The 26,516-nt window shown below is 32.5% G+C and overlaps 1 protein-coding gene and 1 long non-coding RNA gene across 2 annotated transcripts in view; one reads left to right on the top strand and one right to left on the bottom strand.

The window, feature by feature from the left end:
* The first annotated feature begins 314 nt into the window (after positions 1–314).
* On the top strand, positions 315–1,847 carry LOC111710208 (uncharacterized). Its single transcript, XR_002767015.1, has 3 exons — positions 315–1,449; positions 1,504–1,640; positions 1,757–1,847. It is a non-coding gene; the product is annotated as an uncharacterized LOC111710208 (long non-coding RNA).
* A 19,039-nt stretch (positions 1,848–20,886) lies between these two features.
* Positions 20,887–26,516, bottom strand: part of LOC111710207 (sushi, von Willebrand factor type A, EGF and pentraxin domain-containing protein 1) — a 65,817-nt gene continuing 60,187 nt past the window's right edge. Inside the window, exons 18-19 of the mRNA XM_023484269.1 lie at positions 26,285–26,496; positions 20,887–22,416 (exon numbers count right to left, since the gene is read on the bottom strand). Of these exons, the coding sequence (XP_023340037.1) occupies positions 21,228–22,416; positions 26,285–26,496 (1,401 nt within the window). The 3' untranslated portion in view covers positions 20,887–21,227. The remainder of the gene's footprint in view (positions 22,417–26,284; positions 26,497–26,516) is intronic.

Raw genomic sequence — 26,516 nt, forward strand, 5'->3', positions numbered from 1 at the left:
CTCCTTGATGTATTGCATTGTATACCGTGTTTATTGTTGTTTTCAAACTCCCTCGTACAAAGGAGCCAATCTCATTTCTGAGTGTTTGCAAATTAAAATTAAATTAATTAAAATTAAAATTTAGATAAAACCTAATCCTATAGTGATTATTTGACTCCTAACTAATTTTATTAGTGTTCTAATTATCACTATTTTCATCAAATCTTTTGCTTTTTTAATCATTATCATTATTTTTAGGCGAAAGAGCAGCAGACCATATCCCACAAGGAGGCATCAACAAATACAGCAGAACAACTGAAGGTAAAGAATTTTGCTCAAGTTTTGAATTGGACTTCATTTTTTGTACTACATTTATTATTATTTTAAAGGCCAAAGTGCAGGAACCAATATCTGAGGAACAGGACTTTTCAAACACGGCTGAAATACTGGAGGTTTATTTTTTTTTTGAATTTAAAAAAATAATTTTTGATGATTTGTTTGATTTAGAAAATGTCCCTGGATGATTTGGTTGATCCTAATATCAGTAACAAGTTGTTCAGAGGAATTGTCTTTCAAACCGTTCTTGAAAAGTTACCAGCTACAATGCCCACATTTGATCGTCTCAACCATATTTCAAAGCTTAGAGAAGAAATAGGCGATATTTCTTTAAATTTGTCTGATATTCCCTGGCATAAAGTTGTTGTTGATAACAAAAAAATTGATGCTTACATTGAAGATCTCTCTTTGAAACTGAAGTTTTCCTATGAACATTTTCTGTGTCCTCCTACAAATGTTTGCATAAATACGAGTTGCAAAAATATCGGAAAAGAACTAAGTAAAAACCATGTCCCTACCCAAGTTATTCTGTGTACGACAAATGGTTTAAAAACTGCAAGCTCGTACTCCTATAGGTGTAGATATTGTAAACATGTCTACAGTTATGATATGTATGGCTTAAATAGTAATAAGCATTTTTATGGCAAGAAAAGACCGTACGTTCGGTCAACTCAAATGATGTATATTGAGAGAAATCTAATGGAATTTAAGAGACAACTTTCATTACATAGTCAAGTAAGCTTTGAATCAATAGCTATATGCTATAATTATGCCTACAGAACAGAAAGTAAACTAGTCTCTCAGGTCTTTGAAACCTATGGAGATGACTGTACACAATCGGAAACTGATGAAGATTAGTCTGCTACAATAGATGAGTCCATGTATTTTCTGAAATATCACTTAAACAGAAAACAAGTAAGTAGTGGATTCTGGGTTTTTCTCATAGAAGAAGAATATCATGAAAGTTCCTCTGACTTCACCTTCTCTGGATCTCAAGCAGTGTCTTTTAATTCGTTTATGGACAAAGTAGATACATCAAGAAGAAATAAACTGTATGACCATACATGTCAGACATTTTAGTGAACCTCGAGCTTGTTCCAAGAGTACAAGCATGGATGGAATATGGAAGATAAGGTATGTATGTTAAAACCTTATAAATATTCATAGTCTAAAGTATTTACTTTTTAGATACAAAACGTGCTCAGCGGTTAGACCAAGGAAGGAAGTAAACATTGCTACAGACAAATATCCTCGGAACTGCACTAATAGCCCCAAGCCTGGCTCAGCTTTTTGTAATGATTGTGGAGAATAAATAATTAAATTAGGTAAGGATTCAAATATTCTATAATTTTCATTCTTTGCTTTAATGTAAAATATTATACTGTACAATGTACTTATATTCATTATATATTATATAAATATTATTATATAATGCTTTCAGGTATTCCAGTGGATTTGCGTGGTTTCTTGAAGTATGCAGGGTGTAATGTTGATGCTTACACTATCTCTGATAGAAAGAAGAAAAACGATTTTCTAGAAAAAAGATAATATTGTGTACATATATTCTTAAATTAAATAACAGAAAATCATACGGATACATTTTATTGTTTTTTTTCTTTCCTTTAATTAGAAATTTGGATTTACGGATACTTGGATCCTGCAAGACATACAAATTGAAGAGTGTAGAGAATAAATTGCTTATATTTAGTCGTTGACAAGGATTTTTTTTGAGATTCATCTGCATATAACCGGGCCGTTTAATGAGGAAAATCTGTTGAGTAAGCATTATAAAGTTTTTATGTAACAATGGTATAATGTCAATGAATGCAATATGGAAAAAACTACGATTGTACTGACAGAGAACATTGAAAGTTCGTTGTTAGTGTGACATTACACTAGTTAAAATATATCGTCTTGATGCTAAATAGCCGACGTAATTGTGTAATACGATATATTCGAGATACATACTGGCGAGGAACATTGATGGTTCCTTCCTGCATGTTCTTTTCTCTATGTAGTTAATAATCTATACAGCCAACGTGGCGATAGCAGGCATCAAAATCAAGAAATGTTAAATTTAAAAAAGCTTTTTGGAGAAGCATTTAATTTCAATTGTAACAAGGACGCATTAAGCTTAAGAACTAGACTCACATAGAACATTAGTTCTGCACTACTGACTAGAACATTGGAGAGAGATTAATGTTTAACCTCTTCATTTCTCTCAGATAATCAAGGTATAGCAAGGTATGGTGCACATTTATATTGTGCAGGGATTTAGAGATATCAATGTAGCGTAGTTGTCTCCTCTTCTTGAGACATCATGATTTCTAGGTGGTGAGGTTTGACGGTTCAGGAGGCGTTGCAGCTTCCACAGACTAAATCAGTAAAAAAAGAACATTAGTTTATTGTGAGAGAGGATTCAGGGTATGAGAAAAGATTCAGATTTTAAACCGGAGTCCTCATAGTTTATATGGATTGATAGAGATTTAATTATTAAGATGTTTAAATTATAGAGACTAGGCTTTAATGAGGGTTTTTATTTCTATATTCTTTAATTAACCTTACGGACATAAAAAGTCTTTTTTATACAAATTTGCATTTCTTGCTTGCAGTAGCAAAGTTTTATGTCCGAAATATTGAATTAAAGGGTAAAGGATGAAAAGAAAAAACCTAAAAAATAGCATGTGCATTAGTTTTCGTGCAATATGGTTTTAACCTTAGTTCTTGCTTGCATTTGCAAGGTTTTATGTCCAAAATATTAATTTAAAGGGTAAAGGGTGAGATGGAAATCTTTAAACTAAGACAACTGGCATTGCATGCTCAAAGTTTGAATTTTGTTAGACATGAAATCCAATAGCGTGTACATTAGTTTTCGTGCAATGGGGTTTCAACCTTAACAATCCAAAATGATCCGTGTTCACGCTCCTGCTCTCTGTATATAAAAGGTTAAAAATTCATTGTTAATGAAGGAAATCTGCCAGTCATCTCGGGGACTTATGGAAATATATTTTTTTACCGTTATTATGTGCTGAGTGATGAAGCTGTAGGATCCGCTAGGTTCTCTGAGTTTCTCCGCTCATTCGTCCTCCAGGTTTCAGTTTAACTAGGTAAAGAGAGAACCATGACGAAAGGAAAAAGTACGAGTCTGTCGGGGTTTTAATTAAGCGTGTTACTAGAGTTCTAATTCTACAGTTTCGAGTATCATTGGAAATCGAGGCTTGAGTTAAAAAATTGCACTATTAAGTAAGAAATTCGATTTTAGACTACTTTAATATCCTGGTTGTTTTAAATCTGAAGTATCAAATTATAGATTAAAAGATGAGAAAATCTTTAAACTTAGACAACTGCCATGGCATACTATAAATTGAAATTTTAATTGAATAATTTTAAATAGCATGTACATTAGTTCTGGTTCAAAAGGGTTTCGACCTTTGGAATCCACAATGATCCTTGTGCACGTCCCTGTTCTCTGTATAAAAAGGATTAAAAATTCTTTTATAATGAAGGAAATCTGCCAGTCTTCCAGGGGACTTATGGAAATATATTTTTTTACCGTTATTTTCCGCTGAGAGGAGAAGCTATCGGATCCACCAGATCCTCCGAGTTTCGCCGCTCGTTTATCCTCCACGTATCAGTTTAACTAGGTATAGAAAACAATTTATGGAGAAGGAAGATAAAGTTCATATGTGTTCCTTTGATATTAAAGCTCTTGGGATTTAAAATATAATGTATTGATAACGTTTTAATTCCAGAATTTTGAGAATCATTGGAGTTCCAGACTTGGGATTTAAGCCGTATAAACAGGCACTTAAACAAAGTATTTAAATTGCAGTTACTTAATATTACGTAACTTCAAGCATTACTTTCAGAGGCGTGATGTTAAAATTGCATATACTTGATGTTGCATACTTTCAAGTTTTAATTTCAGAGAAGTGATTTTCCAGATTAAACTTTTAAAAGTCAAAGACTAATTAAATAAGACTTGGCCGTGAAAAAAAGATTTTATTTTTAATTTTAGTACTGGATATTAGTCGTAGGGTAGGGATTCTTGGAATATTAAATAGACATAGCTAGGTGTGACTATCGGAAAATTTTAAATCCTAATTTAATTAAATTCCTTGACCTCAGAAGGAGAAAATGTATATACAGCACACTACCGTAGAAAGGGGTTTGCACGTATTCCCACTGCATCAAATTAACTCATATATAATCATTTTTTACCGTAATTATCTGCGTTGTAATTTGCAAATCTGAGATCTGCCGTGATCTAGAACCACATGTCAGCGATCGAGCGATTCTTTGTCTCAACCTGCTCCAGCATTCAGGTCCAGATGGTTTCTCATATAACTATATTACAAAAATTGCGAATTTAAATAAATATGTGGAAGTTTAAAAAAAGAATAATAAAAGCTGGAAATTGTAAAATTATTTTCAATAGTGAAAGAACAGTTCTTTTTTTTGTTAAGTTCACCTTAAAAAATTAATTTTTCCTTCTTAAGAAATAGAAAAGCCCAATTATACTATCAGGAGTATTTGCAACTGTAATAAATAGAGGCATCAGAACAGTGCAGTTGAAACATGTCGGACATTTTATTTTTTTTATTTTTTGAAGAAATCATTAGATTTCATTACAATGTATAACATATGAAGGGACAGAGAAAATCTTTTTTCTATTCCCATTCCGTTTTGTGAAATTTATCCTTACCGATTTCCTCAAGCCATTTAGCCAGGATTCACTCCTCATGTTTGAGAAAGTTGAAATCTTAAGGCAGTAGGATTATAGTGAGAAATAGGATGGTTTTAAGAGCTTTCTTAATGTCAAAAAGTAACATAAGTCAGCGAAAATAGGAAATATTTTAAATTTGTGACTATCACTGATAGATAATCAGATAAGTTGGCAAAAATAGGAAATATTTTTATGTTTAGGATTAAAAAAGTAAAAATACTGACAGATAGTAACATAAGTCAGCAAAAATAGGAAATATTTTTATGTTTAGGAGTTAAAAAAGTAAAAATACTGACAGATAGTAACATAAGTCAGCAAAAATAGGAAATATTTTTATGTTTAGGAGTTGAAATAGTAAACAATACTGACAGATAGTAACATAAGTCAGCAAAAATAGGAAATATTTTTATGTTTAGGAGTTAAATAAGTAAACAATACTGACAGATATTAACATAAGTCAGCAAAAATAGGAAATATTTTTATTTTTANATATTGCGGTTCTAAATATGCCTGTACAGGTTAAAGAGAGAAGAGATTGAAGATGGAGGATGTAGAAATATTTTCAAAGGGAAAGAAAGGTTCTTTGTACAGTTTATTTTTAAAAAATCATTTCCCACTTCGTAAGAATTATGAACGCAGGTTTATACTGTCAGGAGTGATTTACAACTGAAAGGAGTAAGAGAGGCATCGAAGTTTCCAGATTTTTAATTATACCCACATTATATATCGAGATCGAACTTATTTTCGAGCATTTAACCTGTACCCACATCGGATATCGAGGTCGATCATATATTATCATATTTAAACTGTGCCTACGTAAGAAGTTTTCAGAATTTAACTATGCCCACGTTAGATATCGAGCTCAATCTTTAAACTGTACCCACATTGAATATCGATATCGGTCCAGTATTATCATATTTAAACTGTACCTACATTATATAACGAGAAGAGTCGTCCATTCTCATAACTAAATTATGCTCACATAGGATATCGAGATCAATTTAAAATTCTCATAAATAAATTTTTACAGTTGACTGTAAAAAATCAATCTTAAATAATCTTTTTTTACCGTAATTATCAGCGTAGTAACTTGCAAATCTGAGATCTGCCGTCATGTAGAACCGCATGTCAGCGATCACGCGATTCTTGTCTCAAAACTGCTCCAGCATCCAGGTCCTGATGGTTTCTCGTCTAACTATATTGCAAAAATTGCCATTTTAAATATATCTGTAGAGATTTAGAAAGAAATTTAAAGGATGGAATGGATGTTAAATATGAACACTCCCTTTATTTTCTAATGCTCTCTGGTCCAATATCAACCATGTTTGAACGGAGGAATTTGATCTGAAAGGAAATTTGATCTTCAAGAATTTTAAGTTTTTACTTGAGAAGTCATTTCAAACGTAAGTGCAAATAAACAACAAACAAAATCTTATAAAATTATTTTAATGTCCTAAAAATCTTTAAAATATAAATAATTTATCTGCAGTGTTTGCGCTTCTTTTAAATAAAAAATGCCCCAACATTTTGTTCTTTACTGGCCGAACACAGTTTATGCAGTTAGTCTCTTCAACTGTTGATTTATTGATTTGTGATCTGCCCAATATTAATGATACTTTCGTCATTCATATTTTTATTCAACTACAAAGCATGAGATATTACAAATAAGCAATTACAATTTACTATGGAGTTTGGACCCGCCTAACCAGGTTGTTTTGAGTGGTTGGCCCTAAGTTTGTTGATAATGAATATATTTGGTTACACAAATCAAATTATGTGTTTGGATAGGTAAGGAGTTGATTGGAAGGAAGGAGATTGTCAGGTGATCTGTGTCAGGGTGAGATCAGAGAGAATTGTAGAGATAAATTAATAAAATAAATACTTATTACCAAAGAATTTTAATGTATAGATAGGTATTTCAGAGGTGTACGCATTTTTAGTTCTGCAGTGTACTGTTTCTGGGCTGTAAAGTAAACACAAGACGAATGTCACAGCCTGACATGGGATCATTCTCTCACAGAAAATGTCAATGAATTATTTTGTTCATAGGAAACTATTATGTGAATTATAAAAATTTTCTAAATTATATGCTTTTATCCCCCTCGGATACTAGAGTAACACTGACGCATCTATTCTTTTTTACAAACACCGCCTACAGAGAACTGATTTCAATATATACGTAGAGAATACACAACAGCAATGAACTTTCCTTGCCTTATTACCTTGCTTATTACTTGCGAAGGTTAGAAAATCAGATTTTGAACCAATTTCTGTAATCAATTTTGTCAGAATAGATTTTAGATGCTTAATGGCCAAATTTTGTAAAATAGGTTTTTTGAAGTTTGGATTAAAGGGAACGAATATACTCTTCTCAAACTCTTATTTTTAAATACCTTTATCTTTGTAAACTAATTTTGTAGACCGTAAATATATCAGTCATGAATTCTACTGCTAAGAAGAATTTTTTTACACATGATTTCAATTGTATAATATTTAGAGAGAGAAAATGTTTTTAAAAAGTATAGATATAATCGGTAGAAAAATTAAAAGTATCTACATAAAAATGATTATTTTCAGATGTAAGATCTGTGACTCCGAGATACTCTTTAGTCTTGAAGCAATCAAAAACCATGTGAAGAAATCCCATAGGTTAACCCTAACCGCATACAAGGTATGGGCTTAGGAGGAGGAGGAGGGGGGCTGAAAAACATTGTCATATTAAAACAAAGTTCATTTCCTTAACATCTTTATCAACAAGTAATGAAGTATTTTTTAAGTGAAAATTAACGATATCCAGAAAAATTAAATTGCGTTGAAATTAAATGGTGAATGGGCATATTTCCCCTATAATTATACAAATCTTCAACATAGATTCACGCCTTTATTTTTGGAGCTATTTTCTGGAGATTTTGTATGAAGGTCAGATTAGTGATAAACTCTGGAAAGGTATTTTCAAAATGTATACAAAAAATATACAACATTTTTCCCGCATTATCGTCTTTTTTTTTGAAAATCGGGCCCATATTATGTTATTTTTTGATGTATTAGTTGTTTTTTGTTCATTTTTCCTTCTTTTGTTTTTTTTCCTTGGAAATTTATTCCATGGATCTAAAACAATATTCCAGTTTCCCTGCAAAATTTAGAAAGATTCCCTTGAAAAATAACATGTGACTCCTTTTTTTCTGATTTTTTTAAGGTAGGAAATCTTTTTTGTCATTTGTCGCAATTTTTATAGGAAAATGATTTTTTGTTACGCTTTATTGATTTTCATGTGCACAAAAGTTTTTTTATCAAAGAAATCAATGAAACAAATGTTTAAAATTCAGGGAAAAAATTTTTGTGCATTTGTATTTTCAGTCCACAAAGTTACTCACTATTATGATCTAGATACAAAGTTTAAACAGAAAACTTCAAAAATGAAGCAAATTCAATTTCCAAGGGAAAAATGGCGGGAAACAGAAGAAGAAAAAATAAGCATAATAACTAATACATCAACAAAAATAAAGTAAAAAAATATCCAACCTAATGTAGGTCTAAAATTCAAAAGAAAAAGAATTTTTTGTTAATCGAGGTAAATGCGGGAAAAATGTTGTATTTTTATTGTGTACATTTTGAAAATACTTTTCTAGAGTTAGCTGACCTTATAATCTCATAAAAATAGCTCCAAAAATTAAGGCGTGAATCTATGTTGAAAATTTGTTTCATTTGAGGGGAAATGTGCCCAATACTATTTTATTACAAACATTTCTTATTTTATTTAATGTTAAAATCAAACAAAACTATGTTAACTTTTATCAATTAATTTAAAATTACTTTTATTCAGGAGCAATATCAAGCTTATCTTTCACAATATTGATCAGATAAAGAATTAGGCAAGTAGAAATGAGGATAGAGATTAGGGATGTAAAAAAAGGGGGGGGGAGAAATGAACAAATATTATTTTTATATGGGAAAACACAGGAAGAACCAAGTCCCCCCTAAAAACCTTTAATCTCCTGTTTATGCATTAAAAAAGCTGTTGCAAATGCAAATATTAATATTTTGAATAATATCTAATCTTATATTTTGATAATTCTGGGATGCATCTACGTTGCAACCAGAGACATGCAAAACAAACAATCCTGCATTTATTAAAGGGACTAAGCGTAATTTCAAGTGACACTCCATCCAAAAATTGCAATGCCCGATTTACAACGGTACCTTATAAACATGAATCAGACCAAGAAATGTGGAAGATACTGACGTTTATCTGCCTCAACATGTGTTTATTTCTATGAGCTTCTCTTAATCTCTCATCTAATACATACTTGATCAGACAACGCTTTATATAGGGTTCCGTTGAAAATCAGGCATTGCCATCATTGCAGGGAGGGTCGCTTGAAATAACGCTTACAGTCCCTTTAATAACACCGGGGCTAAATTGCATTACAAATTAAACTACAGGGTTCCATAGTGAAAAAACTGTAAAGTTTATCTTAAAATACGATTGCTCATTATATACCAGTATACAGTTAGATACGTAAATATATCATGATGTACACAATCGACCACTCAAAATTGCTATAGGATGGTCCGTTATGTACATATTAGTGGATTACGAAATAAGCTTTAACACTTAAGTTTCGTTTCTCTGTGAAGGTTCCCAACTAAGGATGAGGCTTTAGATAAAACTGCCGTACGAAAACTTAATCTTACATTATAATGGTTTCCCTCAGCTACTTACTTTTTTTAAATATAATTCTATTCAATTAAAACGCAAATTAACAAATTAACAAATGAATTCCAATATTAGAAGTCATTACAGTTTCATCTGGTTTGCCTCATTGGTAGTACCACGGGAATAGGGAAAGCTTTCTCTCAGAATTCTAATCTGATTTTTTTTGTCCAGGCAAAGCTGGCCGGGTTTCCGAACAATTATTTAGATAAAGGCCTAGATAGTGCCGTTGTGAGTGTTACAAACCACTCTACAACTGGAGAATTTATACTTAAAAGAATTGAGTGTTTGTAACAACTCTGGTTTTCTAATAGCTATGTTTTTCCACCTGATGGTGTATATAAACCCTTAATATTTCAAACTTAGTTTCTTTCATCTAACAGAATTCATATGTTTGAAATGTCTAAGAGCTACGACATTGGATTGCAAAGTTAAAGAGAGGAGAAAATTCATAGTTTGTGAAAAAAAACTCAATTTCTTTACTCAAGTACTCAGTATCTTCTCCCATCCAGTATCCGCTCCTGTTTCTTGTTGTAAAGCATGTTAATAGTTTAAAAATACAGGGTGTTTCACGAAACATGATAGTAGCAAGACGACTTGAAAGTAGGCTTGGAGCTTTAAAATAATTTACGGCATTTATTCGTCAACCTAATCTTAGAAGTAAAATTGTAGATTGAAAAATCACAAAATACCTCTAATCTTGGCATTTCTAAAATGTGGTCTGCCTTTTTTGTGCTTTTACTATTACCCGAGAAGGAGATGTTAAGAATTTCGTTCAGATTTCTAAATTTTGGTTTTGTTTAATATAATTGAAATCTGAAAGAAATTCTTAATATCTCCTGTGGTAACACACAAAAGGCAGACCACACTTTGGAAATGCCAGGACTGAGAGAATTTTCATGCTATTGTTTAAAGAATCATACATGTGAAAGTAGGTTTACGACTGAATGTCAGAAATAAATTCAAAGTTCTAAGATGACTTTCAAGTCGTCTTGCTACTGTTATGTTTCGTGGGACACCCTGTATATTTTATTATTTTAAGAATCCGAACTCCAATAATACCAATATTTTCCTCGTTGCTCGAAACCATCAATATCGAGGTTTTATCATAAATTTAAGACCAAATATGTTTTCATTTTCAAACAAAATAATTAAAAATAGTACTTTTCATGCAACACGTAGGGACGGTATATTAAGGGTTTCCAGCAGCGGAATGGAAAACATTTCTCGCGCAATTTTTTTGTCCCGCCACGGATAGTTTTTGTTCCGCCACGGATAGTTTTTGTCCCGCCACGGATAGTTTTCGCTTCCTTACGCAAAATTGAGCTTTTTTGCACGACAGTTTGCTATCCCTTGAAACCCTGGGAATAGTGTTGAGTTCAAGACTAAATGGCAATCACAGTGATCTAAAGGTTTCAAGCTTTTACGAAAAATCAATGAAAATATTGCCAATTAGTTGTTAATAACTAGAGAGAAAAACAAGTACTTTTATAGATCTTGAATATAAACAAGAAATTATAAATGAATTTGTGAGGCATAATTAAAAGTTAAAACGTTACGATAATTTATAGTCGACCCAGTCTTAAAATGGATGCATTATTTTTGCAATCTGGATCTATGTGACTGAAATAAATTCATTTAAAAATTGTGAAACATATCAAGCATTCTGTTCTCAAATTCTAACAAAGCTTTTGAAATTTCTATGCTCTTGAAAAATGTTTGAATTTGGATATTTCAAGAAAATTTGTCGTAAAACTTTGAGGGGGGGGGATGAATTGGGGGAAGAAGTTGAAAAAAAAAATTTTAGTAAAAACATAAATTTTTGTTTTAGTTTTTTCTTCATTTTTTATTTAGAGTTTGCAAACTCTTCATATCTTTTGTTTTTGCAAAAAAAATACTTATTTTGATGAAATGTTTAATTCTTAAAATTACTTCTTTTCTCCTAAATCCTTTAAGTCCGTCCAAGACAATTTTTAAATTGTTTTTGATAATGATATTATATGATATTAAAATAACGAAATTCTTCTAAAACAATTATTAGGGGAAAGAGTCATAAAAAAAATCCTGAAGATATTGAGCATTTTAAAAGATAGATGGATTGGAAAATTAAAATTTGACAACTAAAATTCTGCGGTCCCGGCTATTGATTGATATAAAACTGTGTCAAAATTATATCAAAACTTATGTACAAAAGATTTGGTATAATAATTTTAGTTTTATATTCACCAAATAGCAATCAATCTGAAAAACGATGATATCCCAGAGGAGCCTTAAATATTCAGGTTTGCGTTTACTTTTTGATAGATATGATTGATAATATAATTGATACGTCCGTATCACATGACCAGAACTCCCACCAATGGCATGTGCAGTTTTGGTTTTATTTTGACACAGTTTTATATAAATTTCTCGAGACAGGTACGTCATACAGAACTCTTATACTAGGTCTTGACTAGGTTTCTAGGTAACCTTGATCAACTATGATTTTATGTGATAAGTTTTATACTTTCTTCTATTTTCTATTTCAATGTGAAGACCCCTAAAAGTAAACACGGGAGTTTCGTTCAAATTATGCTCTCTTAAATTCCCAGCTCAGACACTCAATATTTAAAGGATCCGCTGTAAATCTATAAATAGTAACTTAAAATTTCGTCAACAGCTCTTTTAAAAAGGACTGAGAAATTACTGAAAAATATAAAAAGTATTGCCAAATTACTGAAAAAGATAAAAAGAATTGCGAAATTATTAAAAAATATAAAAGGATTGCGAAATTACAGAAAAAGATAAAAAGGATTGCGAAATTATTGAAAAATATAAAAGGATTGCCAAATTACAGAAAAAGATAAAAAGGATTGCGTAATTACTGAAAAAGATAAAAAGGATTGCGAAATTACTGATTACTAATTATTCAACCTTAAAAAGGATTGCGAAATTATTGAAAAATATAAAAAGGATTGCGAAATTATTGAAAAAGATAAAAAGGATTGTGAAATTACTGAAAAATATAAAAAGGATTGCAAAATTACTGAAAAAGATAAAAAGGATTGCGAAATTGCTGAAAAATATAAAAAGGATTGCGAAATTACTGAAAAATTTAAAAAGGATTGCGAAATTACAGAAAAAGATAAAAAGGATTGCAAAATTACTGAAAAAGATAAAAAGGATTGCGAAATTACAGAAAAAGATAGTGTAATTACTGATTACTAATTATTCAACCTTAAAACCACATTTTGTGACAAATTTAACCCAAATTTAGATTTTGAATTATACTTTACTTTATCAGTGAGATTGAGAGGGACGGGGGGGATACTTGGTAAAACTCTGAAGAGTATTAAAGCTTGAAGGCATAATTAGATTCATAACTGGAATATTTTTAAATAGTTTCAAATTTTTGAAACACATTTATCCTGGTTGTTTTCCTGCTTATCATTCCCAAACATAGTCATAGATCCGGCCAAACAACAATGAAAATTTGCATCAATTTTGCTTATTTCTGAACTGTTTTGTGACTTTTTGTGAGACAGCTTGCAACCTTTGAATTACTCTGTGATCCCAAGGTCCTGATGCAAGGAAAGTTAATTGCGGTCGTGTATACTCAGCGTACATATTGAAACCAGTTCTCTCTGGGCGGAATTTGTAAACAAGAATAGATGGCATCAGTGTTCGTTTAGTATCCGAGGAGGTTAAAAGCATTTAATTTTGATGATTTTGAAAATTCGCGTAATAGTTTCCTATGACCAGAATATTTCATAGTTTATTTTTGTGAAAATGGATTCCATGCATAGAGAATAGAATATATAGAGAGGAATTTACTAGAAAAAAGTGTAAAACGGCCATTTTGTTGTACTGTTTCCATTCTGCAGGTGTACTTCAATTCCTCTCTATATATTCTATTCTCTATGATTCCATGTCATGGCTGTGACATCCGTCTTGTGTTTACTTTTCCGCCCAAAGACAGTACATTGCAGTACAAAAAATGTATACACCTCTGAAATAGCTTTCCTTGCATTAGTTCCTTGTGTGATCCTATCTTTGTAGAGGAGCATTTCTGATTCACAACAGTACCCGTTTAACCTTAGTCTAATCATCAATAACGTAGATATTCTCATCGAAATAGCTGGAAACTAGATAAACACTAGATTTTCATCTATAAACCAAAAGTTTTTAAAAAAGTATTCAGGTAGTATGCTTGAGGACTCAGGCAATTATAGATATAAAAGCCCCGATAGTTAGTTAGAAAATAAAAAAAATTGAACAGCCTCAGACCAAAACTTTTCGAGTTATGTCCAAAGAACGTTTTATTACTTTTTCAAGTTTGAGCATTGACAGTGGAGGAGTTGAAAGAAAGTGTGTAATGTATATAAAAGAATAAGATTATTTGCAGGGGCGTATGAGGTCTTTTGTTTAGGGGGGGGGGCCAAAAAAAATTTTGGTCCCCCCCCCCTTGGCAACATTGTGCCCCCCCTAAAAAACCACTTTTTTGAAAAAATATAAATACCTTTTTTAAATTTTTGCCCCTGGACTTGTTTTGTTCACCATAAAAATACATCAAAAAGACATTTTTGGGTGTTACTAACCTTAGAGTCTAAAAATTATTCCTTTGCTTGAAAAACTAACTTTTAAACTTTATAAATTTATCACTTAACTCCATCACAGCTAACTAAATCAATAATCACAGCATCATTAAAAATTATATTTTTACTAATAAACGAAATTTCTTCTGAAATTTTTAGATAGAATTTACTCAATCTACATATTCACCAACTCTTTTAAGCTACAATTTTCAGGGATTTGCTTGCACAAACATTTCAATGATTTTTTTCAGTAGAGAGCTCAGACAGCCTTATAGGGTGTAAAGCTATAAATGCAAGATCGTTAAGTCTAAAGAATAGCAATGATAACATCATGTTGGAATCTTTAAAGCCATGAGAATGATGTCAATTTTTTTAGGTAAAACTTAAATTTTCTACTGGCTCCGTAATGGCTAACCTTCGGGATATAAAATAAATAGCTAATTATTTGGCCTCACTTTCCCCATGGAACCACCTTGGGAAATTCTGTGGTTTTCACTATAATTAACAAAAAAGATTTATGGTTCCATATTTGCAGCATTCTACACCAAGAATATCTGAAAATGCTCGTTAAAAAGGTGAACATTTTTTAGGACATTGAACTCAAAATCTTTATTTCAAATGAAAATATTTTTTTCGATTTACAAAACTTCAATAGCTCATTCATGCCCTAACGTGGCCCCATTCTTAAAAATATGTTGGAGGATTGAAAAAATAATTGGAAGGAAGAGAATTTTGAGGTAGCTCGGACGCAAAAATGAGGAGAATGTGAATCGGACTAGAAATTGTTGCGGCTAGCCTTTCTCCCCTCGCTAGATCAGCCTTTAAATATCAATATTTGAAAACTGAAGGTTTGAGAAGAATAATAATATCTCGAGTGTAATAAATAATATATTTACATTTGCAAGCTTTGGCAGGAAAAAGAAACCATTTATATTAAAACAAAGAGGTCTGTCTGGCATGAGTTAAAAATGTTGGAAATGGTATTTGCGGCATGCACTTACCCATTTGTGGTTCGGAGGTAAAATAGGTGTGGCTCGCCTTCCCCCCATCGTCTAGGAGAAGTTTATTTTTTGAATTTTCTGATAAATTATTGGTTTGTAAATGATGGTGTGTAGAAGAAAAATGTATTATTAATCTTGTTCTTGGCTCCTTAGTATTCATTTGTTTGTTTTATCTACTTGACAATTGGCACTCAGACAATACACGTGTACTGTGTACACACTTACACTATCAGTGCACTCAGGCAATACATGTTACTGTGTACTCACTTGCACTCTCAGTGCACTCAGGCAATACATGTTACCGTGTACTCACTTACACTATCAGTGAACTCAGGCAATACATGTTACTGTGTACTCACTTACACTATCAGTGAACTCAGACAATACATGTTACTGTGTACTCACTTGCACTATAAGTGCACTCAGGCAATACATGTTACTGTGTACTCACTTGCACTCTCAGTGCACTCAGGCAATACATGTTACTGTGTACACACTTACACTATCAGTGCACTCAGGCAATACATGTTACTGTGTACTCACTTGCACTCTCAGTACACTCAGACAATACATGTGTTTTCTGTCCTTCTATTCACAATACACTCGAACAATACATGTGTACTGTGTCCTTATACTCCAAATAGGAATAAAGGAAAGGGAAATGGCGCTGGTCTGGCATGAGAAAGCCAATCGCACTGCTTTGCAGACGAGTTCGGTATCACACACGCACACTCTATTGGTGCAGACACACAACATGACTACAATCAAGGAAATTGCAGAACAATGTCGTCAATTTTAATTAAGCTTGAATAACGAATAGTTTATTGTAAACTTTAATGAAATTATATTCTTTGCATGAAAATTTGTCTCATAGTGTTGACCTAAATATATAAATAATATATTATATGTGTATTAGACTTATTTCTAAGTAAGCAATTAACAATACAAATGTACTCTCCTAGACTGTACAAATACCAAGATTCTTATGTACTGTATATACCTACAGTACACGCCTTCGGTTCGGTATTCCTTACACACACTCTTTTGGTACAGACACACACACATAACCTCCCCCCCCTTTTAAACTCACAATACACTTAGAAAATCAATAAGAATATAATATATTAGAGCGGAATTTACTCGAAAAAGTGTAAAACGGCCATTTTGTTTCCATACTGTAGGTGTACTTCTCACATTTGTGCTATATAACCTTTTGGGCCCTGGAACATCATTTTATAGAAAAGTTTTCTTGAGAATTATTTGATTTTCTCTAAATCAATTCTCTGATAGCCTGTCATGCATTCCCGAGTTCATTTTAGCGTAAGTTTTGATAAAAATCAATTTGATGTTTTTATTTATTAAAAAACATATTTTTTAAATACTCAAGATACTCAAGAAGGTAAATGGTTATTAAATTTATGTTTGCTAAGTTTTAAACCTTGATAGAAAGTAAAACGGCTCTGATACAGCTAAGGGGCAGGCGGAAATTTGGAAAACCCAAGAAAATTGTGTAAAAATTCTATATGAAGAATGTATAGATACTTAAATTCTATTTTGAGAATGGATTAAAAACATTTTTTCTGTGGAACACTTAATAAATAAAAAATTGTTTAGTTAAACAAAGATAATACTTTTGTTTTGGCAGGCAGGTAGCTTGGAATTTGATAGTGGGGGGTAGTTCATCAACCTAGCTTGATATCTGAGAAAATAATAAGGGAGATATCGTCATTTTCTAAGATATTAATTGCAAAATATGCAAAAGAGTCTGAAGCAAAAAAGATTAACAATTCTGTAGGTGTTCACTTTACAAACGACAATTTTTACATTTTAATGTTTAATAAAATAATGATTTTAATTCACCTATAGCAAATACACATGTTTAAAGTTATATAACAACTTTATAAAACAAAGAGATTGGAATGCATAAGTCTGATGTACTGCGTATGATTTTTAAACATTTACATGAATTGTACACTTTCAACCTCCCTTTCAGGCTGAAAGGGACTTGCAAAATTCATACCAAGGGATTATTTAAATTCCACTCTAATATATATTTGTAGAAAATACATATGTACTGTGTCCTTACACTCACAATACACTCAGACAATACATGTGCACTGTGTCTTTACACTCACAATACACTCAGACAAAACATGTGCACTATGTCCTTATACTCACAATACACTCAGAAAATACATGTGCACTGTGTCCTTACACTCACAATACACTCCGACAATACATGTGCACTGTGTCCTTACACTCACAATACACTCAGACAATACATGTGCACTGTGTCTTTATACTCACAATACACTCAGGCAATACATGTGTACTGTGTATTTAAACTCACAATACACTCAGACAAAACATGAGTACTGTGTCTTTATACTCACAATACACTCAGACAATACATGTGTACTGTGTCCTAATACTCACAATACACTCAGACAACACATGTGCAATGTGTCCTTACACTCTCAATACACTCAGACAATACATGTGCACTGTGTATTTATACTCACAATACACTCAGACAATACATGTGTACTGTGTATTTATACTCACAATACACTCAGACAATGCATGTGTACTGTGTATTTATACTCACAATACACTCAGACAAAACATGTGTACTGTGTATTTATACTCACAATACACTCAGACAATACATGTGTACTGTGTCTTGTTACTCACAAGACACTCAGACAAAACATGTGTACTGTGTCCTTATACTTACAATACACTCAGACATTACATGTGTACTGTGTCCTTACACTCACAATACACTCAGACAATACATGTGCACTGTGTGTTTATACTCACAAGACACTCAGACAATACATGTGTACTGTGTCCTTATACTCTCAATACACTCAGACAATACATGTGTACTGTGTCCTTATACTCACAATACACTCAGACAAAACATGTGTACTGTGTCTTTATACTCACAATACACTCAGACAATACATGTGTACTGTGTATTTATACTCACAATACACTCAGACAATATATGTGTACTGTGTATTTATACTCACAATACACTCAGACAATATATGTGTACTGTGTATTTATACTCACAATACACTCAGACAATATATGTGTACTGTGTATTTATTGTTACTCACAAGACACTCAGACAAAACATGTGTACTGTGTATTTATACTCACAATACACTCAGACAATACATGTGTACTGTGTAATGTGTACTGTGTCTTGTTACTCACAAGACACTCAGACAAAACATGTGCACTGTGTCCTAATACTCACAATCACAGAACAGAGAATATGAATAGAAAGGAATTAAAAAAAGTTGTGAAATAATTAGTAACGTGTGTATGTGTAATGTGTATTACTATTTGCTATACTAGCTGAATTAAAATCATTATATTATTAAACATCAAAATGTAAAAATTGTCGTTTGTAAAGTGAATACATACAGAATTGTTAATCTGTTTTGCTTCAGACTCTTATTTGTGTACTGCAAATTGTTTTAAATAATTTTCATATTTTAAATAAATAGGCTATTAGATTAGGGCGCTTCGCGCCCATCTTCTATTTTAATTGTAAACATTATCTTTTTGCATACATTGTAAAACAAAAACAAAACTAAAATTAATAAGGGTTACATTTTTTGACAATAAATACTTTTCTCAAAATTTGGAGGATTTTCGTAAATGAATGCAGAATTGTCCCAAAAAGCAAAACAATTCGAAGACAACTCTACCAAGGGGATTCTAGGATTAAGCCAGGAGGAGGGGGATAGATAACATTTTTTTCCCTCCTCCCCCCCCCTTCCTTTTCAGGGCTTTAGAAAATGATGATATCTACCTCATTGTTACTTAGTTATCGAGCTAAGTTGAACCAGATTTAAAATATCAAAATATTTTTTTGGCAAAATCCAATAATATAGCAAAACTAAAAAACTTCCCTGCAAGATTTATGCAATATGCTTCCTTTTATCAAAGGCAATTTAGATAAATATTTTTTATGCAGCATTGCAATATTTTTTCTTTCCTTTAGGAGCTATTGCAAAGCTTTGCAATATAAGAAAACTGCCTTTTTGGAAGAATTATAAGTCATACATCTTAAATAAATATTTTGTTGAGAGTTGAGTTAAAGACTAGAAACCCTAATAGACACAAATAGACATACATTATCTTTAATACAACAAAAATGGCATCAAAAACAAAAATGCTGAAAGCTTTACGCTCAAACTGAATCCTAAGGCATTCTGCCTTAATGTTTTATTTTATCGATAAACTATACTGTTTTTTTAAGGTTTTCTGGTCCAAAATAGTGCTCCTACAACTTTTTGATTAATTAGATGTTCCACAAGGAAAATGTTTTTTATCCATTCTTAAAATAGAATTTAAGAATTTGCATTCTACATAAAGAAACTTCTCCCAATGTTAAAAAGTTGTTTCCCTTTTCTGCTTGCCCCTTAGCTGTCTCAGAGACGTTTTACTTTCTAACAAGACTTAAAACATAGCAAACATAAATTAGATTGTTTAAATGCTGTCCTTCCATTTCACAGTTTTATGAAATTGAAATTATTTAGTTAATAAACATTTACATTCCTCATCCTCAATTTAATATTTCAAAAATTGATTACCTCAAATTATAAAATATATTCTTTTGCAAAGAAATGTATTAGATCTTCTAAACATCGTCATCTCTTCCCTGCTGCAGTTTACCCACATGAACACAAACTACGCCAACAGAGGCAGTATCATGTTAACTATGCCAGGACAGAAAAATATAGAAAATCTGCTATTCCATATAAACAGAGACCCCTGAACCGATAATCTTTTTGTTTCATAATTATCTGTGAATGATAATCAGTATTTGATTTTATCACAATAAATCGTTATTTATTTATTTTATTTATTGGATCAGGTTAAAAAGGCTGCATAGACGTAATCTTAACTAACACTTTCGTTAAAGAGTAACAAACAGGGTTACCCACAAAGGATGAGACTTCAGAGACATTGAATGAAAACTTGATAATTCCTTTGCAGGCTTATCATTAAATTTGCCATAGCAGATCTATATTCAAGGCGTCAGAATTAATTTAATTTTGGGATTATAATATTTAAAGAGTTCCAGGTCGTCTTTGCAGTCTCATTCTTTGTTAGTTACCCTGTAACTCATTCACTTCGCACAACGGTAATTTTGTTGCATTATCCTAGTCTATACTTGTACCAGACCGTCTAGTGTACCCAGTATGTGGTTGACACAACACATAAGGCAGAATGATCCAGTGTGTAAGGTACCTTTTAACTTTATCTGAGTAAGAATGAGGAAGATATTGTTGTTTTTACTTTTAATTCTAACAGTTTTATTCATTAGACAAAGCTTTTTAAAGGGTATTGTTGTGAATTGGATTTGCCATTTATTAGAATGAGAATCATGTGAAAATACGTTCACAGTCCCTTTAGAGATTAAAGAAAAAAAAGTTTATTTTCTTGTAAAATATTCAATTATTTTCTAAATTCTGCTCTCGTCTCTCGTCTCCTATTATCCAATTTCCTCTCAATATTTACAGCCAGTAAATCCTTCATATTATTTATTTTAAACATTAAAGTACAAATCCCGCGGCATTTCGAGCGAGCTCGAAATGATTGATTTATTGAGCAACGATAAAGGATTAAAGATGACTAGGGACACCTTGTATAGTTTTAAGCAGAAAATCACTTAGTTCAGCTTTTAAATAATTTTCACATTTTAGGCTTTTCTGCCGAAAGTGTCATATTGTATGTAATTCACTTTAGATTGAATTTATTTTTGATAATTGTTAGACGAGTGTCACGGAAAGTGCTCCATTTTCAAGATGGTACCTAACAACCTTCTGTTGATAGATAAAAATCACAGTTGACAGTTTTACAAATGTTCATTAGACAGCTATACCATTGATGGTAACTGTTCCGACAGCGCCGGGCTTAGCCCCGCCTTCTGGCACATCATAATCATTTGAATACCCGCCGTTTTGTAGACCCGGTGGCGGGCTGAAAGTGCTCCGGATCGGATTGCTATTCTCCGATCCATTACTCCGACTGTATGTTGAATGAGAACTGTCTCCGTCATTAATTGTATCATATATCGGACCTCTATGATCATCTGTATCTTCTATAGAATACATCTGTATCGGGGGAGGGGGTCTGGCCCCTATTTGCGCCCCAGCAAAAGTAGAACCAGCATAATTAGGTATTCCCATGACTCCGAGACCATTTGCATTATTATCCCGTTTTGGTTTCTGCTGAAGCTGTGTTCGTTTCCGATAGAAGAATATTCCTACTCCGAGTAGTCCAACAACCACAATCAGACCTAGAGCTACTCCAATCCATACTCCTACTCCTGAGGATTCATTTTCCTGAGTATCCGAGGTCACATCGTCAGAACCTCGACCCTTTGGAGATCCAACAGGGATTATCGGCGCTCTTTTGGGTATGTAACAGACAGGGTCTTGTCCTGACCAGTAACCGTTGATTTCACAATCTCTCTTAAACGGCCCCTCTCTGGTGTACCCAGGATCACAATGATATTCAGCAGTGCTGCCATACTTGGTAGAGTTCTGAACCAGGAATATTTTACTGTTCTCTGGCTTAAAGGGTTCCTTGCAGTCGATCTCTACACAACCTGGTGGCCAGCCACTCCAAGATCCAGAGCTAAGACATTCTAAATCCGGGTCTCCGACTAGATTATATCCGTGCTCACAGGAGAAAGTTGCCTGACCTCCTATTCTTAACGTGGTGATGTTCATCTGGCCCTTAGCAGGAACCGTGAGCTCCTTGCACAAGGTTTCACGACAAACCGGAGCTTCAGGCGTCCAGATTCCGTCCGCTGAGCAAGATCTCCTATCAAACCCCTCCAGCTTCCAGCCAACATTGCAGGAATAGGTGGTGATGGATCCGAAGTAGCTGGTGACGTTGTTCTGCATCACAAAGTTGCCGTTCTCGATGAGGGCCGGGGTACCACAGTCTACGTATGTACAGGCAGGGGCATCACCAGTCCATGTACCGTTCCTGGTACATAACCTTGTAGTCACTCGCTGTCCACCCGTTAGAACAAATCCTCTCTCGCACCTGAAATATAGTAAACTTTTAATAATATCGTACAGGGTGTCACAATAAAGATGGCGGTTGAGATATGACGTAATGGTCGTTTTTTATCTTTGAAATTATTGGCGGCATTGATTCTACATCCTCTTTTTACAAGTATGATTCTTGGAACACCAGTAGTTGAATCTTGGTACTTTCTGGAATTTTCAAATTGTGGTCTGCTTTCTTGGGCTTTTTAAATTAGAGGGGAAAGAATTTCGTTGCTGTTTCAATTTTACACATTTCGTCGTTTTTAAGCTCTTATGTTCGTTTCCGTTTCCTTTGATTCTACATAAAAATGTGAGCTCTGTAGAAGAAAAAATCTTTATTTATTGCCAAAAAACAATAAAATAGTTCTAAACAGTTTCTTTGTCTCCAAAGAAAATAATATAAATATATTTGTATTATTGAGTGGATAGAGGCTAACTTTCTTTTCATTTTGGCTTAGTGAAGATTTTCTGAAACTTATCCAATAAAAGTATATTTGTTATCATACAGAGAATAATCAACCAAGTGTATGGTAGGGCACATCAAGCTATATCAGTTTTTATTTATAAAATTTGGGAAACTCAGACTCCACAGACTGAAGTCTAAGCTACAATTAAACCTAAAATAAGTTTAAAAATATAAATTTCGACAAAATTTAAAAATCTGTAAATTTTGAAAAACTTTTAATGTTAAAAAATTAGGACTTTAACTGTGAAACATATGTTGAATTCTAAAAATCTGCTATTTCTTTTATTATTCTGTAAGTTATTTAAAAATGTGATTACCCCTAGTAAAGCGCTAGAGATAGAGTAATATATAACTTTCATATTTTGCAATGAAAATAAGTTCTAGGTTAAATCTTATATAAAATACAGAGTTCAGGGGCGTATACTGGGATTTATCCAGGGAGGGGGGGGGGGTCAAAACCCGCTCTATGAACTATTGGCCCACCTTTTCAAGTAAAGAAGGTTCAGCAACTGTACCCCCCCCTTGTACACACCCCTGGTATACCCTCATAGGTTAAACTTTAATTTCATTGAAAATTTGACAAAAAATAAGATTTTGTTCACCGCTGCAACGACTGTAATGGACCAACATTAGAATTGATAAAATCTGATCTATTTTTAAGACCGTTTTTCACTTCAGTTAGTCATTTTGAAGTCTAAAAATAAATTTGTCTATACATAAACGAAAACTTTAAATCCTAAATATTCACTTTTTCATTTTTCTTTCAACCCAGTAAAGAATGTATCCGTCAAGCCTATATCTGCTAAACATTTGTGCAATTAAATTGTACAGTATTTTTCTTAAGTAATTGTAGATTGTCACATTGAGTCAAAGTTATAATGCAAGGAAACTTATTTAAGAGGTGTACGCATCTTTTGTAATGCAGTGTACTGTCTCTGGGCGGTAATGTAAACACAAGACGGATGTCACAACCTGACATGAGATCCATCTTTCACATAAAAACAATAACACATTCTGGTCATAGAAAACAATTCTGTAAATTATCAAAATTTTCAAAATTCAATGCTTTTATCCTCCATGGATACTAAACAAACACTGATGCATCTATCCTTGTTTACAAATTCCGCCCAGAGAGAACTGGTTTTAATATGTATGCAGAGTATACGGAACTGCAATTAACTTTCCTTGCATTATAACCTTGCATAGAGTCGACGATAAACTAAATTTGGCCACCATTTAAAAAACAAAAGACAGTGTAAAAGATACGTACATTGATAACCAGAAAACAATGGAATAGGAAGACGACAGCAATACTTATGTATATTTATTGTTGTTACAAAGCAAATAGTTTTACTAGACAATTTTTTTAATCACTAATTTAGTGAAATGAATCTGTTAACACACTGTACAATTGTCGTGTCTTATACTCGTTGGATTTTAATCTAAATGTCGTCTTCCTATTTCAGAGTTCTCTGTATTAAACTATTAATAAAAATGTTCCATGAAGGGTTACTTAAAGTGGTGGTTCTAATATTCTTAAAGTCAAGTTTTGATCTATAATTCAGAAACCTTCAAACTTTCAGAAATGTCCTTTAGTTTTCTTTAAAACCCGGAGAAAATAAACAAAGTACAAAATTTTAAAAAGGACAAACGTTAATAAATATTATAATAACATGCTGGGGTCTTAAAGGAAAACACGGTGTGTTCAAGTGACCTTTAAATTAATGAAAGGGATGTCCGATTTACAAAGATATCCTTAAATCTGTATCCGACCAAGGTGAATGAGATATCCAGGTATATTTGTAAATCTTTTTAAATTGTAAAACTTGTATTTGTGGGTTCTCTACTAAAGTAAACAAGGGCATATCTGCTGAAGATAAAATTGATAAAATTAAAAATTTTTCAAACAACAATATCTCCCGCTGTGTTGATCAGAGAAAGGTTTAAATATAAGAACTGCTGCATATCGGGTATGCCTCTCTGTAAGTAATCTTTGATTTGATATTTGATGAGAACAGCTGTAAGTAATCTTTGCTGAATATTTGATGAGAACAGCTGTAAGTAAACTTTGCTGAATATTTGATGAGAACAGCTGTAAGTAATCTTTGCTGAATATTAGATGAGAACAGCTGTAAGTAATCTTTGCTGAATATTTGATGAGAACAGCTTTAAGTAATCTTTGCTGAATATTTGATAAGATCAGCTGTAACTAATCTTTGCTGAATATTTGATGAGAACAGCTGTAAGTAATCTTTGCTGAATATTTGATGAAAACAGCTGTATGCAATCTTTGCTGAATATTTGATGAGAACACCTGTAAGTAATCTTTGCTGAATATTTGATGAGAACAGCTGTTAGCAATCTTTGCTGAATATTTGATGAAAACAGCTGTAAGCAATCTTTGCTGAATATTTGATGAGAACAGCTGTTAGCAATCTTTGCTGAATATTTGATGAAAACAGCTGTAAGCAATCTTTGCTGAATATTTGATGAGAACAGCTGTAAGTAATCTTTGCTGAATATTTGATGAGAACAGCTGTAACTAATCTTTGCTGAATACTAGTGTTTTGCACTTTATCTCGAATTTTTAAGAAAATGAAATGAAAAGTTGAAGAAAACTTTTGGAAACTAATGAAAACTCGGAAAATAAACAAAAACAAAATTGAACATCAATTTAAGAGAATAATTGATTTGCTCAAAACATTATTCAAAGTGAGATTGTAGAGTGTAGATCTAATTCCATAGAACCCTTTATTTAAATGTACAATAGCAAGTCTGATTTGCTACATTGCCCTTGATATAAGAATAAATAAGAAAATCCATGTTTTTAACTTTGAAAATAGATTTTTTTAAATTGTTATTTACAATTAAAGAGGGTAACTTAAAATCAAAACAACAGTCATTTAACATTAAGCTTTTCCTTGTAATTTAGTCCGAATGAAAACACCAAGAAAATAAAAATCTAAATTTGTTCAAAATAGTTTTCTGTTCTCCAATTTCTTATAAACTAACTCCGACAAAAAACATCATTGCTTCTGGCTCTGAGCGTAAATTCAAGTAACTCCTCAAGCAAAGATTGCAATTTCTGATTCACAACAGTACCCATAAAAGCTTTGTCTGATCAAGTATGTAATATATATATATATATGTAAATGTTATCATTTTGAAATATAATTATTTTCGACTGGGGTTTCTCTACTAAAGTTACCTGCGCAATTCTACTGCAGAAAAGCATATCAGAATTATCAGAATAAAACAAAAACTACATTGACCAGATCAAGGTTTTAAGGGTTACATTGTAAAGCGGACATCGCCATTTTACAAAAAATCAAACACAGAGGTTCATTTGACATTTTACTTACAGTCCCTTTAAATAAATAAATAAACTAAGTTGTACCTATACTTGAGTTGACTACCAACTTTATAGGTTGCATCTAGAGATTGTTTAGATCTGATTACACTAGTTCCCTTGAGCCTCTCTGTGCTTGAGATGGAGACCACTGTATTGTTGTTCCTAGGGGGGAGCTCACATCTAATCTCTTGACAGGAAACCTGATCAGGTCCCTGACCTAGTCCTTCAACATCTCTCCATACTCCACCCTCAGTACACTATCAAACCCCTCCAGCTT

The sequence above is a fragment of the Eurytemora carolleeae genome, unplaced genomic scaffold, assembly GCF_000591075.1.
Source record: "Eurytemora carolleeae unplaced genomic scaffold, Eaff_2.0 scaffold1041, whole genome shotgun sequence".
NCBI classification, from domain to species: domain Eukaryota; kingdom Metazoa; phylum Arthropoda; class Copepoda; order Calanoida; family Temoridae; genus Eurytemora; species Eurytemora carolleeae.